The sequence below is a fragment of the Rattus rattus genome, chromosome 5, assembly GCF_011064425.1.
Source record: "Rattus rattus isolate New Zealand chromosome 5, Rrattus_CSIRO_v1, whole genome shotgun sequence".
Taxonomy (NCBI): domain Eukaryota; kingdom Metazoa; phylum Chordata; class Mammalia; order Rodentia; family Muridae; genus Rattus; species Rattus rattus.
Window position 1 is genome coordinate 155,458,223 of NC_046158.1, and position 20,323 is coordinate 155,478,545.

General features: G+C 36.8%; 1 protein-coding gene and 1 pseudogene across 1 annotated transcript in view; one reads left to right on the forward strand and one right to left on the reverse strand.

Moving 5' to 3' along the window:
• The window catches only part of Sycp2 (synaptonemal complex protein 2), a 56,874-nt gene extending 42,066 nt beyond the window's left edge, over positions 1-14,808 (reverse strand). Inside the window, exons 1-13 of the mRNA XM_032904911.1 lie at positions 14,689-14,808; positions 13,703-13,846; positions 12,744-12,872; positions 11,944-12,048; positions 11,660-11,684; positions 5,877-5,962; positions 5,278-5,363; positions 5,008-5,042; positions 4,182-4,324; positions 4,044-4,096; positions 2,607-2,652; positions 1,957-2,052; positions 1,150-1,210 (exon numbers count right to left, since the gene is read on the reverse strand). Coding sequence (XP_032760802.1) covers positions 1,150-1,210; positions 1,957-2,052; positions 2,607-2,652; positions 4,044-4,096; positions 4,182-4,324; positions 5,008-5,042; positions 5,278-5,363; positions 5,877-5,962; positions 11,660-11,684; positions 11,944-12,048; positions 12,744-12,872; positions 13,703-13,846; positions 14,689-14,763 — 1,084 coding nt within the window. The 5' untranslated portion in view covers positions 14,764-14,808. The remainder of the gene's footprint in view (positions 1-1,149; positions 1,211-1,956; positions 2,053-2,606; positions 2,653-4,043; positions 4,097-4,181; positions 4,325-5,007; positions 5,043-5,277; positions 5,364-5,876; positions 5,963-11,659; positions 11,685-11,943; positions 12,049-12,743; positions 12,873-13,702; positions 13,847-14,688) is intronic.
• LOC116902393 lies at positions 7,333-8,275 on the forward strand (annotated as a pseudogene).
• Positions 14,809-20,323: the final 5,515 nt, after the last annotated feature.

Consider the following 20,323-nt stretch of genomic DNA (forward strand, 5'->3'; position numbering starts at 1 on the left):
CTTTCCCCAAGGCACATTTAAGTAGTCTACAAGAAATCCACTTTTTATAACCTCTATTCATAATTGTGTTAGAAGCTTTCTCCATTTCATAAAGAAGAAACAGGGAAAGAAAAGGAGAAGAAAAGTCCATAATAAAACTATCATTATTTAAAAGCATGACTGACTGGTGGAACACTCTCAGGAATCTACACAGTGATGAGAATTAAACAGTTAACTTGGCAAGGTTGTAGGATACCAGTAGAAAATATCTAAAAATGAAATTGAATATTGTTTATCACCATAAAAGGCAAAAGGAAATATTTGAGAATAAATTTATCAAAGTGTCTATAAGACATAATGAAAAATATAAAACATTGTTTACAGAAGGACACAAATAAAGAAGAACTGGACCTCTATGAATTAAAGTTCTCTTACAATTTCTGTCAACCCAGACAAAAATTAACTGGATTTCATTCACATATTAAAACACAAAAGCCAAAGCCAAAACAGAAAGCCTCTGTGACTGAATGACAGATTTCTTAGGTCATACAAAGCAACAATTACACAGGAAAAAACCAAAACATAATGAAAATATCTAATTAACTAGACTTCAAATTTAAGGGCTTTTCTTTGATCTACCCTCCAAAATTATATAAAGCAAGACATAGACCAAGAATATGTTCATGAAATGTATCTATCAGAGGATTGGTATTCTAGAATATACAACAACTTCCAAAGTGAAAAGACAGGTCAGCAAAAGATGAAAAAGTGTTTACACAGATATTCTACAGAGGAGAGCACACAGCCAGAAAACTCATGTAGGAAAAGCACTCAAATGCAAATGTAAAATATGATGAGATATATGCCCTCTTAAGTGATTAACATATACCTTTACTTATTATGGCCTTTTCACTAGTCTGCTAGATTTTATAATTTTGTCAGCAGTTTTAGGTAACCTCTATTACAGGAATGGAGATATGAGAAGCTAAAATTTAATAAAACAAATGGGATGGAAATGTAAGGACCTTGAAAACACTGACATTAGACTGGTCAGACCAAATATTGCGGCTTTTAGACAAAGAAAAGTGGGGTGTGTGAGTATCTACAGATGTCTTGTTATGACAGGAAATAAAAAGAGAATTAGAGAAAGATGAGCTTCAAGTTTGGTACCTTCAATGTTGTACATATCAACTTTTTCTTCAGGCACAGTGACAGCTTCCCATTGGTGATCCTTAAATTTAAGGGGAAAAAAGACCTTGTGTATATATTTATTCCTGATTTAAAAGGTTAAGAGTCTCCTTATAATATCAGCAACCACAACAAGATTAGTTAAGTGGTGATCAACTCTGTCAGAATCTGGTAGTGATTTCATAATTCAAGCCAGATGTATGATGCCATACCAAATATGAAGTGATAGCTAGGAAGTAACAGCTTCAATATCTCTCCTCAGTTAACAAACAGGACAACAAGAAATATTCCACCTTGGAAGGTCTACACATGACTATGATACCATATAAAACTAAAATTCACGTCTACAATTCCCTCACATCTTCCCAGGAGGTTTCAAGCCTGAATAAAACCATTTGCTTTAATGTTACCTCTCACTGAGTGTCTGAATGTCCAGGGACCTCCCACAGGCTAAGCACTGTACCACTGAGCAACCTTCATGCTGTCTCTTCTACTGTTGATTCATTTTGTTCATGTGACCAAAACATTTAAATTTTGCTAATATTCATTTCTGAAAGGTTTATTCTAAAATTAGTATTAAAATTTTAGCACTCATTTCACTAACATAAAAAATCAAAGAAGTTTCATTTTAATTAGCATGATAACATACACAACCTTAAAGTAAAAGCTAATATTAAAATCTATCAAAAGAATGACTTTAAAAAGTATATAAACATGTATTCTGAAAAGTCAATTAAAGAATGTCCTTCACATGTGTTTATACAGTGACACAAAATGGTGAGAGCTTACATCATCATCTCCAGCAATGTAGAATGACAGAGTGTGGCTCCCGAGATTAAAATCAATCCAGAATTCCTCAAGTTTTTCATCTGATGGTATCTGTAGCTAAAATAATATATAAAACCAGTTTAAATTATGCCTATAAAATGTAGAAAATTATCACCAAGTTATAGTCATAACTGAACTATTATTTTTTTATTCTAGAAATCAGCACCACCCAAAAAGTAGAACATCCCCTCAATGCTTTCAAGAGATAAAGTGTAAGTAGATGAAGACAGCCTAAATGTCTAGTATATAGATAATTTAGAACAATGAAAATGCTACTTAAGTGCTTTACATAGAAATTAGATCCAGAAATCAAAAACCATTTTAAGTGCTAACAAAGCCTGAAAACAGTCTGAATACACTCATGAGTGACTGTCATCAATGATGCCTTTAATGGAGGAGGAAGGCAAAGAGCAACAGCCTTGCTCTGCTCCCTCTCTGCTGAGGTGAGCTAGTCCATCTTTTCCTGCCATCACTGTAAGGACAGGAGTAGTTAGCTGTACCATCATCTAAGTCTAGTACTTTAATATTTTAAAACATTGTAGTCCACAATCCACTTAACTTTTATATAAAAATTATCCAATAATTAAGTTTTGTACAAATTTAAAACTTACCTCATATTTACCAAGAAATGCTGACAAGCAAGGAAATGTAAAGACCCTAAAACAAACAATTTAGGAAAAAACTAAATCAGCTTTCCAAGAATTAACTTGTTCAAGTTATATTACAAAGCAGTATCTAGAATCAAGAAGTTGATTCTTATAAAATTTTTAAATAATCTCTTTAATTCCATCTTTGAGATGAGGTCTCCGTCGTGTCTGAGCTAGCCTCAAATATAAAACTCCTGTTGTAACCTTGCAAGTAACTGAAGTAATAGGAGAAAAATACCAAGCCAGGCCATACTATTACTATTTTAAACAAAACTTTTTTTAGAAATCTGTTTGGGTTCACTAAGGATACTCTTTACTTACTACTTTGACTAAAGTAATTATACCAATTAAAAATATCATTTCAAATATGAAAAACTAATCCTAATTACACTTACATATTAATACAAAGGAAGCTCCCACAGTATTAGAATGTGTAAAAAGTAGGTAGGAATTATTGTTGATAATAAAAGTGGCTAAATTCTTAGTCCATTTTGTGGTAAGATATGACTTAAAGTACTTTAGTCAGTCTCTACAGCAAACGTAAGTGATAAGTATTGTCAGTATTCCTATCACACAGCTAAGGGAACTGAAGATTAAGATGAAATAACGTACAGAACAGACTAGATGGGAATCTATGATTCAAACGCAGGCAATAAGACTCACTGCATTTAGGCCTAAGCCATATCCTTTACTTCCTCAGTAAATAAAGCAAACATAACTTATTCAGAACACTCCCAGGGACCAGGTATTACAGTACTCCGTTGCTCTGGGCTGGAGAGATGGCTTAGCAGTTAAGAGAATTTGCTGTTCCTGCCAGGACACCGGAGTTCAATTTCCAGACCCTCATAGCTTCTTACCACCTTTAAACTCCAGTTCCAGGTTATACAACACTCTTTTATGGTTGTTTCAGGATTGCATGCACATAAAGCACAGACATACATGAGGACAAAAACATCCATACACAGAAATTTTAATGATGAAATTTATATTTTCTATCATTTCATGCTTGTTTCTGATATTGAATACTAAAAATTCTACTTATGTTATTTATATATTTTCACTCCAGTATGTAGATGTATGACCAGATTTTTATCATTCCTTAAACACCACATAATTATATACATACGATTCTGATACAGAGTAAACCAAATTAGGACACTTAGTTATTAATATGAGCTAATAAATAAGATGCATTTTCCTTCTTAATACAGAGCCGAATAAAGCCGTCAGGAGTATTTCAGGTTAGCAGTGTACTAGTTTATACTGTATGCTACATAAATATTGACTTGAATAAATATCTACATATTTCACGCTGTAATAACAACTGTACTTATAAACACTCATCACTGAGCTCAGCTCTACTTCCTCACCAACACTAGCTGCATGCTGCTTCACGCTTACCTTCTTCTGTCACCCAGCATGCCGTTTACCAAGTTGAGAAATATTCTGCAATCCTAGTTTTCAAAAATAAAAGAGGGTTTTAAAATTAAAACGTACACCAAAAATCTTTACTAGACTCATTATTTTTATACTACTTACTGTTTCAAATTCACAGTCTTTAATTTTCTTAAATGCATTAGCAATAAAGTCCATTGAAAACCATTCATATGCCAGTTCCTGCCTCCGTTTTTCCGTGGTCATTCTACACAAAGCCTCCACAATGCCTACCTGTAATTCATAATCTTAAAAAAATATTAGTCAGCTTAGAGGTCAAGAGCCTAAACTTAATAAAACTATTTTGTAAGACATGAAAAATAAGAAACATTTTCTTATTCAATTGCTCATTTTTTTAAAAGTCAAAAAAAACCCCATGAATCATCTAAGACTTTACCATTTCTTTATAATTGTACATTGAAAAACAATTTATACAACATATAACATTTTGTTATGTTTACATTTATATCAGAGTACATATTAAAGTCATATTTCATTTTATATATAAGGTACTAAATCAAAATTTAATCATAGGAATCTAAAGAAAAATCAAATTCTTTGTAGTAAATACATTGTTTAAAAATTGTCTTATCAACTACAAAAATATTAGAAATTATCATTTTAATAAGTCATTTAGGAAAAACTTCAGCACAAGAATTTCCAATGTATAGGAGCATTAAGCTATCATTCCTAACTATCACTAGGTAGGCACACTTACATTTATCTAATTTTTGTTATCAGGACAAATTATTTGTTCCTATATATCTCTTTATTTTTATCAATTAAAAATTCTTCTTTTAGTTTAGATAAACAGATTATAATTCCTTTGGTGTATTCTGGTAATGTAACATGAAATCTAGTAACTTTGTCAAATGTATATATAACATTCATAAATTTAAAGTGATTTCAAATCTTGGAAAGACATACTTACCTCCTACATCTAAAATCCTTTCTCCCATATTACTCCTGTGAATTAAAATAAGAAATTATGTACTAAACTAATATCAATTAGATAGAAAGCCCATTATGTTTTGGAAAAAATACAATTGGCTAGTATAACTGACTTTTGAAGAAAATATAAACACCATATTATATAAAAATTTATAAGTTTGTCGGATTCCATTACTTAATGCAAATTTGTGATGGCATGCTTCTTACAATTCTTAAGCAATTTATCAGAATAAGTTATTAAAATTATTACATGAGAGTTAATATTTCTTGATTACAAAGTATTTTGTTGGCATCTTGAGGTATTCTGTCAAGCATCAAATTCATTTTTTTTAAAGCCTGAAAGAGAAAAAACAGTCACTGTTTTCTAAGAAGCACTCAGAGAAATAGACATGAACTTAAAGTTCTAAGTAGGGAATGGAAGTCCAGTGTAGGAGGAACACCTCCTCTAAAGTGCACTTCAGCACAGGATGACTCCTTTACTGATGCTTTCTCACCCACTGTGAAAAACACGTAACTCTTCTAAGACTTAAGGGAACAAACACAAGGTTACCTGTTTTTGTTCTTATGGTTATGCATATGCATGCACATATACAAAACTACATGCTATATTGGCATCTACATTCTAGAAAACTCTTAGTACCTTGGTAGTATAGGTTCTCACATTAGTGATATACATTCATAAATCTATGCAGTTATAGATATTGAAGATTTAAAAATTACATTGTCAAGCGATGAATTACTCAGAAACAGAAATATACCCCATGAAATTAACTTAAGAAACTTAGTCTAAGATAAGTTACTTCATTTTATCATTTACTTTTTCATTTTTAGGTCTGAAAAAAGAGTTACCTCTTGCTGAATGCAAAAATTCACTCTTGAATCAATAACCAGGGCACAGATGTGAGGTATGAAACTTTCCAATACTTGGTTTTTACCTGAATAAATTGTTAAATTATTGACATGTTAATTTTAAATATATTTGACAGTCATTTATTATCTGAGGTATTTATATAAACTGTCCTCATTAACTTTTAGTTATACTTCAAACATTCTTTTATATAACAAGTCAACATTTCTTATTATCATGAATCTCTAAGTGACTTGAGGGTTTTGACTTTCAGCCAAAACCTCTTAGTTATTTGCTGTTGATACCTGCTAGGAAGTGTGTTTTTTTTCCCAATGAATGTTATTGGATATTATTAAGCACTCCAGGGCAGGCTCTATGCCCAGAAGTAGGTTCCTAACACAAAATGGACCCCATGAATTGTTTTGTTTTGGGGAACTTTTTGTTTTGCATTATTTTTTTTCTTGAGGGAAGGAAGAAGGGAGGGAAAAAGAGAAAAAGAAAAGCATAAAGATGGGGTGGATCTGGGAGCAGTTTATGGGGGAGAAAACATGATCAAGTGTATAGAAAATAAAGTCTATTTTAAAAATGGGTCATCAATACTAAATATATTCAGAGAAAATTGCATTTCAAAACAGAATTGAAAAATTTTAGCAATGGGAATACTGCAAAAGCAAATTACAGCTTTTCAAAGTGACCGTACTCAACTAAAACAACTCAGATGAAAAGCTATAATTTACTTTACAGTAGGAGGGCTCAATATAATGCTAGCACTCTTAGGATTTCTTTCCTGAGAATTTAAATTGTTAATTGCAAAAACACAATCAATGAAAAGGTAATATTAACTGTTATTTAGATAATTAATTTGCTTAACACATTTTGACTTTGAGAACAGTAAATAGTTGTAAATGATTCACCAGCCTCTGTTACCAATCATGACAACGTCTCCAGAGAGAATAAATAAAGTAACCTGCACCTGGTCAGTTAGCACAAAATATATGCTGTCTATAAATGAAAGATAACAGGCTGTATCATGTTCTGCATCCTCTTGCTACTGAGAATTCTGTTCCATTAGCTCAAAAGCTGACAACTACAGCACAGAAATATAAATATTTTGTAATGCAGAACCAGCTCTCAGCAAGTATTCTGTAAAAAAAATCTATCCCATTTACTGGCATAGTACCAAAGGTGAACTTCATTCAATATAATCTTAGTCCATCAGCTATATATATTTTTAATCACAAATAGCACCTGAGAATTCCACTTGCCAACCACACAGCAGACAAATGGCCCAGCACTGGCAAACTCAAAGCCAAACTAAAAATTATTCTCAACAAGAGCTGTCCTCAACATTGTTATCAACTTTTATTAGAGTTAAGAATGTTGGTTAATGAATTAAACTTCCAATTACAAGACTGAGCAGGCACATTTGCCGGTCCATGGGTGTAACCTGCAGCGATCATGGCTAGCCATCTGGAATTCAACAACAGTGCCAAGATGCCCACCCTGGGCCTGGCACCCGGAAGTCTCCTCCTGGCCAGGTGACTGAGGTGAGCTGTGAAGGTTGCTATTGACATGGGGTATCGCCATATCGACTGCACCCAGGTATACCAGGATGAGGAGGAGGTGAGAGAAGGAGAAGTTCAAGGAGCAGGTGGCGAAGCACCAAGATCTCTTCATCAGCAGCAAGCTGTGGTTCACGTTCCACAAGAGTGCAGTGAAAGGGGCCTGCCAGAAGATGCTGAGTGACCTGCAGCTGGACAACCTGGACCTCTACCTTATTCACTGTCCAACTGGCTTCAAGCCTGGGCCTGACTATTTCCCATTGGATGCATCAGGAAACGTGATTCCTAGTGACACCAATTTTGTGGACACTTGGATGGCTATGGAACAGCTAGTGGATGAAGGTTTGGTAAAAGCAATTGGTGTCTCCAACTTCACCCCTCTTCAGATTGAGAGGATCTTGAACAAACCTGGCTTAAAGTATAAGCCTGCCATTAACCAGATCAAGTGCCACCCATACCTAACTCAGGAGAAGCTGACTGAGTACTGTCATTGCAAAGGCATTGTGGTGACTGTATATAGTCCCCTTGGTCCTCCTCACAGGTCCTGGGCCAAGCCTGAGGACCCCTTTCTCCTGAAGGATCCCAGGATCAAGGCAATTGCAGCCAAATACAATAAAACTACAGCCCAGGTGCTGATCCGGTTCCCCATCCAAAGGAACTTGTTAGTGATCCCTAAGTCTGTGACACCAACACGCACTGCTAAGAACTTTAAGGTCTTTGATTTTAAGCTGAGCAGCAAGGACATGACCACTCTACTCAGCTACAACAGGAACTGGAGGGTGTGTGCCTTGTGGAGCTGTGCCAAACACAAGGATTACCCCTTCCACGCAGAAGTTTGAAGCTGTGGCAGACAGATCCCTGTTCCTCCCCAAGTGACTCAACACATGTTCTTTCTGCCTCATCTGCCCTTGCAAGTGTTCTGTGGCCTGTGTCCCTCTGAACTGGATGGCACCTTACAGACCAGATGAGGAGAGTTTGTTAGTCTGACATAGAATCTGGAGGGCAGTACCAGTAGCTGAGGTGATTCTTCAGCCTTTCTTGGTCTTTCTTCTTCCCACCCGGAGGTCTTTAACATGAGTACCCTTTCCAACCAAAGAGAAGCAAGATTTATAGCCCAAGTCACACCACTAACACTTAAATTTGAATGCTTAGAACTCCAATCCTATAGGGTCAGACTTCTTGCCTCAAATAAAAACAGCTTTTGTGGAAAAAAAAAAGACAGAACAGTGCTTATGACTCTTAATGGCAGTGAAATTGTTTGGATAATTGGTGTTATTGAATGGCATTTATTAACACTACTGTTAAGATCAGACAGTGCCCTACCATTTTGTACAACATATCCATCCTGCCCTGAGAGATTGTTTTGCTAGCAGCATTTGATTCCATTTTGAGTCAGGATGGTTCTACACCTAGTGGACACATAAACACCACTTTCCAGTGCCAGCCGTAGGGTACAAACATAACTTATTCCCCAAAGCAGAAGGATGATACTCTATAAACTTATTCAAGTAAATTTGGACTGTAGATTATATGGGTGTATTAAAATCATATCAGAATAACCAGGCCTGAGAACTTAGTGGAAATAGCAGACTGAAGAGAGGGTGAGACTCCTTTTCCTGGACTGAATGAAGAGGACACCTGATATTCTGACGGGAACACCTCCACCCACCTGTCATCTGACCACCTGGGTGTGTGTGTGTGTGTGTGTGTGTGTGTGTGTGTGTGTGTGTAGGGACTGACAAGGAACCCCTTCTTGGTTGCCTCAGAGACCTGTTGTCTCTGTTCCCAAATTTGACATGACCTAATTAAACTGTCACCTTTCCTGCCCATCTATTCATTCATCTTTACCTGGGTATTTTCTCTTGTTGCTATAAACTTCACCATACCTTGTTCCTGTAGTCTATGGCAGCCACAAAATCCCCTGTAGCCCTCCAGTCTGGGTTGATGACCTCATTCCTACAGAGACTCTGAATCCCTTCAAGTCTCCCAGACTTGATCTCTCAGGACTTTGTGAAACTCTTTAAATTTTGCTACAGCTATCACCTTTGAGTCATTATGCAACCCTATACATGTATAAACATCCCGATGTGTGTGTGTGTGTGTGTGTGTGTGTGTGTGTGTGTGTGTGCGTGCGGCGTGTGTGTATGTGATGAGTACAATATTATCTCAGGGTATAAATATTTGTAACAAAGATTGGGATAAAAGAGTCTATATTTACCTTGGCCAAGGATATTAGGAAAGCAGAATTAATTACAGTTTGCTGCCAATGAGTCAGTCTACTGTACTGTGAATTTATTATTCAACCAACTGTGACATTGTGATGGAAAGACAAACATACAAGATCACCATCACCACACTGATATACACGTTACCCATACTAAGCAAATCTGTCGACATCAGGCTATGTCCTTCTCTCTAAGTTATTCCACACTATAAGGTGGTTTTTCAGGCTGGATTTTATAAGCAGCTTTTCACTCCATCTTGAGGACACAGGATGATTGACTGCTTAGGTAGATGCATGAGTAGCACCATCTATACAGCAACATACCCTAGAGGGTAACCCATACATGACTTATTCCTTGGAATTATAAAGGGGCTAACTCAACACCTTTTTCAAGGTGAATCAAGACTGCATAGGCACATGGGTGTATTCAAATTATATCAGAGAAAGCAGACACAAGAAAATCAGCCAGCCAGACCAAGGAAAGCGAATAAAACTACCTCACCTGGCTTCCATAAAGTGAGATAAACTTAGCACTGCTATAGCAATGACCCCACAACTGATGCCTGGCGTATGGGTCGAGTACCAAGCAACAGAGACCTCTCAGCTATCCGTGGAGCTTTAGCTCAGCATCCCACTGCTGGGGTGGCCTGTTTAACTGCTGTCCACCACTCTACTTGCTCAGCCTATCAGGTCCTGAACCCCACTGATTCTTCTCTAAACCCTGTCCTGGTTTTGTCTCTGCAATTGCCCATATCTTTGCTCTCAATCTCAAGTCTCCCATGGCCAGTTTTTAAGACAGTAGTGTCTTTTCCTGGTGGTAGTTTTGGGTTATCTTATCAACACAGACCCTATTACATTTCTACCAGCCATCCCAGGTCTAAAACCTCTTGAATTTTGCTGTATTCGTTCTGTAAAACACATATGCACAGATAAAGATATGTTTATTGTGTGTTAGGTGATATGATAGTAAGTAATAATTAAGATGGGAATAAAAGAACTGCATTCTATATTACCATTACCACAGTAAGTAGATTGATTATCTGGCAAACCACTGCCACTGTAGTCATTGTTCTTTTATGAACTTATGGTTAGTCAACAAATCTGACACTTTGGAAAAGCATTGCATTTTGTCTGTTTCTGACATAGTGAGTTCATAAAAATATCTGTCAGGCATTTTGGACACATGCCCCTAATCCCAGCACTCAGCAGGTGGGAGCAAGAGGATCAGGAATTCAAGGCCTCTCAGCTTCATACTAAGGAGTGGCCTGGGCTATATGAGATCCTGTCTCAAAGGAGAAAAATAATGAAGATCTCCATTCCCCCACAAATATGCAGAGGACATTATGCTTTTTTTCCCCAAGCTCCAGTTTGAGCTTCTGTAATATTTTTGGGCATTGATTTTAGTAAAAAGGAAACTGCTACATTAAAAGTCATTCCTGTTGTGTAGTTAAGGAGTTTCCACATCACTTTCAGGGGGAAGTAATTACTGTTAGGTAATGATATTATGAAGAGCAGACAGAAGCAGCAAACAATTTTAGAAAGCATCAGAATTCAGCTACTACCTCCATGTGATGGACATTTAAAATGTTCCTTAACTGATGGCTTTTCCTGAAGGCCAAACACTGACTTTTTCTACATGATATAAAATGTCATTATAAACATGTTTTAAAAAATTTAACATGTTAAATTTTAAAACAAACTTTGATCCCTAAGTAAAATTCAAAGATACTATTTTCTGCCTTATTAACAAGTCCATAATACAAATATATATCCTCAATTCTATCCATAAATCATTTTTGAAATTTGTTGAAATAAAAAAAATAGTGTCTGCAATTTTTCCTTCTTGGCCTATATAGTTTAAAATTTTACTAGCTGGTCCTTCACAGGAAAACTTTGATTCTTTAATTAGATCATGAGTTCCTAGGACAGGATTATAGGTATTAAAAATTTATACTAAAAATTCCTAGCAAGTAGTTTTGATGGAAATAAGGTATTTTACCTTCATCATTGACGTCATATACGACCTAAAAAAGATAAATATTTCACTTATAAGTTATTATTATAAATCATTACAAAAGCTATTATGACAAATATTAATTCACAGTATAACTATTTAACTTTCATTTATTAACAAACTATTTAATATAGCCAGCTTAAGTGCTTTATTCTGTCTGGACAGATTGATCCAGTCAAATTATTAGCCAGTCTATTATGATTCTTAGACCCAAAACAAATGGTTTTCTAATAAAAAACACACTCTATAACAGTCAATGTCGTTTTTACCATCAAAAGATCAAATAAGTCTTCTATCATATTCATAACAGCTTCGTCTTTTGATTGTCGCTGACTCAGAATAATCTCCTTGGAATTTTCAAACCAGGAAACCATGTAAAAAATGAATACATAAATTAGTTCATTTGAATTCTATTTTAACAACTTATATACTTATATTTTTTTAGTAAATGAACCTAAAAACAAGATGACATTAAAAATGAAAACACTAGTATTGATAATCAAAGCAATTTTACATTTTAAAATGTCTTGTATTTTTAACTTTATTCTATTACTTTTTAAAATAAGAGTGGAGATAATAATAATTCCATTTCAAAGACTCTTATATTTCCCTTTTTAAATTCCTACTACAGATATACCTGTTATAATCAGCTAAAATTATCAGGACAATTTATATTATTTGGATATTTTTGGAATTATTTTACTTTAATTTGATTCATACATGAGTACCTACTATGTGTCCCATATAACCATCTGATGGTTGTATGTAAGTGATTAGACATATAAAAATAAGTGTCTTTTATTGTAGTGTACACGTGTCAGACAGTAAACATCCTAAATGAGCTAGTCAACAGAAAATCATTTAAATAAAGGCCCACTGGCATCTTGTGATCCTAAATTCACATGGTTGTCAAGGAACTTGCATAATGTCCTTCTGAACCTTTACCTTATATCCACATCATAAAAATATGTACTCTCAAAAGTTCTTCATTGCCTAAGTTTGCCTGGACTATTTTTCTTAATAGAAACTGCACCTTAATCATCTTTCTCTCCTATGAATATGTACTTATCTTTTGGACTAATCCTTGTTTTATCATGGTTTGAAGTCCAGCTTGTCCCAATATAAAGATATTCTTGCTACATCTTCCAATAGATATCAAGATGTTTGAAATAGTTTGGATATCCTTTTTATGAAGTTCCTAAAAATGAAATGTACATATTTAAACTGCTGCAAATAAAAAGTAGAGCGGAATGAATAAACATTGTTCTGGGAGCAGCATTAATTTACAAGTCTTATATATCCCAAAAGGGAGCCATTCTCAACATCTGTATAATGGAAAGGATGAGAAGAATGGCTCAATAAAGCGAGTTGTCCCAAACCACCCAGCTAATGGCAAATTGCAAATAGTCACCTGCATAAAATCTAGAAAGTTTATGAAAGCAGTTTTCTCCTTCCGATTTAAAGGGTTAAAGTTAGGACTTCATTTTGGTGACAGGGTCTTATTCTGTAACTGAGACAGGCCTACAACTTGTGGTATTCCCCATGCCTCAGCATCCCTCATACTAGACTTACAGGCATGAGCTACCACAAATAGATTACAAATTCTTATTCAACTAATCAATTATCAACAATCTTGGATACCTGGACTAGTATGTAGTTACCTCTTCTTAAAAAAAATTTCAGAAATGTTTTGTGTTTGCTTTATTTTTGGAATTACTAAGCATTGTGTGTATCACCACAAATATGGTGGGTGATCTCTAAAAATAGTTTATAGGTAGTTTTTTTCCCTCAGATTAATAATGGTAGCCTTTGAAACACAAATTTTATACATTTTACTTTAGAAACAAGAGTTTAATGTGTTGAGATGCCTCAAATAACAAGCACATGTTGATAAAACATTTAAATCATCGGAAGCAAGTTTGTCCAAGGCTTTCTCTGCTTATATTTTTCGACTATGGGGCCTTTCTTCCTAGAAAGTAAAATCATATGTAATAATTTTAGGAGCTATTAAACAAAATGAGTATTTACCCTGCATATTAAGTCATCCAACTTGCGGAGGAATTGTTTGCTGCATTTAATCTTCACATCTTCACAAATATCAATTTGTAAAAGTGTCACCAAAGGCTTGAAGTCATTTTTTCTCAAAGCATCATCAATACACTTTTCTAACTGCTGGAGAGATATATTTACTAGCACAGGCATTCCATCAAAATCAGCCACTTTATGCAACTGAGCTACCAAAGAATAGTTTCTGAATAAAATAATCAAATCAGCTCATAAAATATTCATTTTTTTAAAAAATTAAATATTTAAAAAAATTTACCACTATCCAAAGTAACTGATTTTCTTCAGTAATAATTTCAGGTAGAAAATATTTGATTAAAAGCTTCTAATTTATATTTATATCTTTATCAATTCAAATAAAAATCACAAACTTTATCAACTCAAAATCATAAACTAAATGAAAAAAATCACATTATAGAAACTATATTTAATCCAAGGACAAAATCCTAACATATCTAAGCACAACCTTCACAATATTTAAAAATTAAACTGCATAAAGGTAATTTTATACTTTTAAAAGTTATATTTCAACCTAAATATTACCCTAGTATGACTTTTATCAAGCCTGTTATCCCCTTTATACAGAACAACACAAGGAAGCTTTCAGACTGCAATCTCATCACTGATCAGACTTAGTTGTAAACTGCATGTATATAAATGTAAGGATCAGACAATTTAAAACTTTGGTCTGAGCTTCCAGGTATCTTAATCTGTAAATGACTATTTTCAATATTGAAACCACATGTAAATAAATCAATGCTTTTGATATTTTATGTTCATAACATACTTTAAAATATTTTAATAAAGGAAATTATATTTAAATTACTCTTGAGTATTTCATAAAGCATCAAGTTTGTTGTTGCTAAAAATATATCAACAGGTATACATATAAGTACACAAAAGTTGTTTTAGTGGTTAAAATGCTTGTTTGTGGTCTAGGAACTACATACTTGGGGGTCTGGTCTCACTGGCATTTTGACTTCATTTAAGAATAGGAGAGGACAGACACCTATAAGAGAAAACATTTTATGTATCTTAACGTGTGTTCCATGTGTTTACAGTTTTAAAATCTTAAAACATATTCAATATTCTTAAACCAATAGAACAGTTTCTTAACCCTTTTTACATTATTTGTCATATACTTTAAATTATATATATTTATCATAAAGATGTTTAGTTTTGCTCCTAAGACATACATTAAATTAATTTTGAAGAACTGAGGAATCAAGGAGAAAGTATATAGGTGAAAAGATAAAAGAACAAGTCATTCAGAAAAAGAGAAACTTGAAAATAATGTAGCTAATAGAAGGACAAGATGTTATCTCTATAGCAGAAATTCTAAGTAAAACAACCAACCCCAACACTTACTAGGATGGCAAAAACTAAAGAGAATGATAATATGAAAAATAGAAAATTATGGGTATCAATAATTGTACTTTGAAAAAAAAGAGATGATAGGCAAAAATGATGTATATGTTCTAGAACATGTAGTTCCATTTCTAGCTATACATTTTACAGAAACCTAAAAGTACAAAAAGAGTACTTAACAACTATTATAGCACTGCCTCTATCTGCAGTCTTTTTTTTTTCCAGGAAAAAACAAACCCTGTCTTGTTGGTGTGGTTGGGAGAAATTAGGTAAACAGAAGCAAGGTGCACAGAATACAACTGAATATTTAAACATGTAGTTTAATCAGCTTATCTAAGAACGAGGCCCTGTTCAAAACAGGGTAAAAAGAAAGGTGAAATTAAGACAGAATGACCCTCTGGAGAGAGTTCGTGAAAAATTAAAATACACACAAGAGCAATCTACACTCTATGAAGGACATCTGTGTCTGTACTAAAAAAAAATGTGAAAGAGTTTTGGGAAGGGGCAGAGCTTCCTCTCTATGAGCTAGCCTCAGACACATAATCATTTTATCCCCAGGTTCCCTTCTCCCAGATCATAAACTTTTCTTCTTTCTTTTAATAGAGCCTCTTTCATCTTGTTATCTCAAAGAAAATCTTTGTTGGCAGCAGTTAACTAGCAAGTAACCATTAGGATTGGGTAAGCTCATTACTACAAAATAGAGTAACATTAAAAAATGTCAAGTTGCTTAGACATGTTTAAGATTACTATATTACTAAGGAAAATTCAATATGCCAGAAAATATTTAAAAATTCATGTTTTTATGAAAATATATTCATTTAACATACTTTGAAAGTACATATTGTTTCATAATGATTGCTAAACAGTGGATATTTAACCGTGATTGTAAATGAGAATATATAAAATATACTTACTTATAAATTAGGTAGTTCTTTATAACCTATTCAAAAATCACCAACCCAGTAATCAAATAACCATAGTAAATACATTCAGAATAGGTATTTTGCCAACAGTCGTAAAACTTCCTTTACATCCCCCCTTTTCCATTTTACTGCAGTTAAAGTATATCAATGAAATTGAAAACTGTAACATTTTATTTCATTTCCAATTTGAAATGTGATTTTAAACAGTTAACACTTAAAATATACTGTAGAGATCTCATGTACTCTGTTTCCTTGGGGCCAACAGCTGTCAGTGCAGCCCTGTCATAATGTTTCACAACTAAAACAATTGGAAGTAATGCAATTTACTCAAAGTGCTCTGAGCCATCTACACACAGCACAGAATAATTACGGCCAAAAGATAGATTATGCTAGCCAGATGGTTCTATTTTCTAGTTTTCCTTTGTACAAAGGAGCCAACCAAGGAAAAGGAAATTTTAGTATCTATATAGATGGATTTTTTTTTTTAAAGGGGGGGAGGATACCCCTGTTACATACACACTCAGCACAGTGCATGAATGCTGACTGCAACAAAGCCAAAACCAGTTCTTTTGGGCTACCTGTCAAATAAGCCAACCGTTTGCAAGCCGACCATTTGCAAGTCAAAGGGAAAGCTAAACAAAGGTAATCAGCACGGCTTGATTATTATTGGACAACTGATCCCAGAGCCACTCAGAAGTAGGGAGACACAGGTGACTTTGCAGAAGACCCAAGAGTTAAGCCAACACTCAAGCACGTGAGCACGAAGCTTGCACATGTGAGCAGGCATTGCCCATGCCGGTGCAATCTTGACAAAGCTGGAGGAGGGGGGTGGGTCCTCGTCCAGCCTGAAGAGCTGGCATGGCTGCAGCCTTAGACTGGAAGTAGGGATTCACAGTACAAGAAGCCAGAGTGCAGGGGGAGGAAACCTTCAAGCTTCCAGCCTGAGGCCCTGGCACCCTATCCGCCCCGCCCCGTCCCGCCCCGCCACGTCCACAGCACACACAGTGCGCATGCTTAGGGCCCTGGGTCCTCGCGCTTCCCAACTCCCTCAGCACTAAGATCTCTCCCTACTCCATGCCCAGTCACGTGGTCATGCTCTTTACCACAGTCCAGGCCGCTGGACCTCGCACCTCACAAACTCCTCCCTGTACCGCTGCCCCGGATGGCTGGCGCAGTCAGTGTCACCCACGCTGCCAAGTGTCCTCACCACGGTCTCCCGTCGACCTGTGCCACCTGCAGCCAGGACACCGGGACCTGGCGACCACCTCCGCGGGCAAGGGCCGTCGAGTGTTATGGCGCCTCCTCAGTCTCCTGGAAGCCAACGGAAAGCGGGAAGCGCTCGTCCAATCAGCGCCGCCCGACCAGGCCACGCCCCTTACCCTCAGCCACTTTCCGCTGTAGGAGCAAACTTAGCACTTCTGGGAAAGAGGGCCTGGCGCGCCTGTCGGCCCCACTTCCGATGACCCCTGCCCTGTCCACGTTAGGTCAACTGGAAGTGACGGAAAGGGGTCTGTAGGGTTCTCCTGCTGCTTTCCTATTCTGAGACTTGCCCAGAGCGTTGATGCTGCGCAGTAGAGCCTCCTGCCAGCAGGGGGCGCTGTGCCACGCCAGTTCCACCTAGGAGAGGTAACCTGCTGTCAGTGTGGGACTCCACCACCCCCAATTAGGCAGTCCTCCTGCCCCTAAGTCCCTGCCATTGGGGCAATGCTGTGGCTCCTCCATTTTCCCTGTGCCCTAAATTTACAACGTAGTGGCCCAGTCTTTTGACAAGTTTCACCAGTGAGCATGATGCTGCCTGCTTTGCATCACCGAGACAAACAACTGCTTTGTTCAACCCTTATCCTGTGACCTAATGGAAGCTCCGTGGGCTTCGCCCGAGGAGAGTTAAAAATTGATACAGATGGTGCCAAATCAAAGTTTAAAATGGTATTTTTTTTTTAGTAATATCTTGATTTATCTAAAAAGGCAATAGTTGTTAAAAAAAAAAAAGCAAAAAACAATTCAGATAATGGTGCTAGCGTGCCCCTCAGGCGTGGTTTGTATGCAGCAGACCCAGGTTTCAGGGTGTTTTAGCTGTTCCTTGGGAAATGAGATCTAATGTCCACTCACCCCGCTAGAGCTTCCAATGACAGCCCAAAAGCAGGGTTCCACCCACGTCTAGCTTAGATAACAGAGCTCGTCTGGCTTCCTTACAGGATGCAAGTGACATCGAAGCACCCGTATCACCGAATACCCTAAGCCCAGCATGGATGATTAATGACCACTTCCCCATAGTCGCTCCAGCAGAGACACTCCTGGAGGCAACCTTCCACCCCTTAGATACTCAAGCAGCACCCGAGCCCACGAGCCACATGCAATTAAAGCAGAATTACATCTAGCTGGAGAGGGAGAGAATCAGCTGAGGACCCAGTGACCTACCCCACCCAGTTCTACGAAGGAATGTGTATAGCCAACAGGTCAATTTTTCTCAGGTTGTAACAACAGTCACAGCTGTTCTCATGAAGATGGACAGCTGTGATACTCAGAGGATAGTCTTCCATAAGTGGCCAGCAAGCGTTTCTGGTTTAAATATATTTTGGAAAGTGCTTGAAAAATAAACACACACACACACACACACACACACACACACACACACACACACCCTGAGGGCCAAAGCAGCTCAAATCACAAAATAAAACCTACAGCAGTTCTAACTTTGGCTTAGCTAGAACTACAAAAAAAAAAAAAATCATTCCAACTTTGTGCCTTGTTAAATTGAATTTTGAACCCACTCCTCACTGAACTGAGGGTCCCCTGCATGTCAGACAAATGATCTACCATTGATTTCTACTTCTAGCCTTCTTTATACTTTCTGACACAGGATCTAAGGTGTACAGGCAGACAACGTGAACTTGAGATCCTCCTTGAATGGCTGGAATTACAGGTCCAAGGAGATCCTAATTTTAAAACAATTAAAAAAAACCAAAAATCAAAAAACAAAAAACAAAAAACGACACAAACAGTTGACAGGCTTTTAGAGGGTGTTTCAGATAATTAGTTTTCAATGATTTTTTTTAAATGATTTATACCTTTAAGGACTAACAGTATATAATATAACATGTAAGATCAAAGTGTGTCAACCTCATGACCAGAGACTTACATCATCATCTTCATGCTTGCTCGGCTTTCTTGTAATAGACTTACGGTCCTCCTTGATGCAATCTAGTCATTTCCCAACTAGCTGCTTGTTATAGAGACAAAAAAAAAAGTGTCTTGAAATGTTAACATGAAGGAACAAAGTATCTAAGTGGTTTTTGTCAATTTTTGTCAACACAAACCTAGATGTTATCTGGGAAGAGGACATCTTAACTGAGAAAAGCCTCCAGAAGATTGTCGCCTAGGCAAGTCTTCAGGGTATTGTCTTAATTAACAATTGATGTGGAAGAGCCTTGCTCACTGCAGGCAGTGCCTCCTCAGACAGGTGATCCTGGGGTGGGTAAGAAGGGAGACTCAGCAAGCTACCGGGGGCGGGAAGGAGAAGGTCAGTAAGCTGCACTCCTCCACGGCTTCTGCTTCTGCTCTTACCTTGAATTCCTGCCCTGACGTCCTTCAGTGACAGACTGTGATGCAGGAGTACACGAGGAAAGAAACCTTTTCCTCTCCGGAGTGTTTTTTTGGTCATGGTGTTTTATTGCAGTAATAGAAAAGGAAGACAACTCATTTAATCTTACCTGAACTGTTTGTTTGTATTTAAAGGCTCTGAGACCATAAAGTTTGAAAGAAAACCTTATCAGTCATTATTAAAATCTAGTTTCCAGCCACACATTTTCTCTGCGGTGCCAGGGATTACAGCCCCTGCCTTGTGTTAGTCAAGCTAAAAGCTGTATCTCTCAACCCTTTTCATGTCCACTGTTCATGTTCTTATTGGAAACAGGCTGTGGGCCATATCCCCTGGGAGAGAGTGCATGGAGCCGGATAGTCAGTTGAATGTTAAATCTGAGGCTGGCCGTGGAAGAGCAGGCTGGGGTCCACAGGAGTCACGGAGGACTGTAAGAAAAATACAATTACCACTGCCCCCAAACTCTGACCTGTAGCGTAATTAAGATATTTTAGTTTTTATAAACACACACCCTTGTATCCTCCAAGCCAGTCTGCGGCTGCTTTCATGAGTTTGGTTGGCCATCATTGCTGGGCTTCTTGATGGTTGACCTTTCCTCTTGGAAGGAAGGGGTGGGAAGGGTGGTAGGAGCCTCCCTGAGTGTAGTCACCCACCCAACCCAACTAGTCGTGTGTGCGATTCTGCTCCCATTGCAAT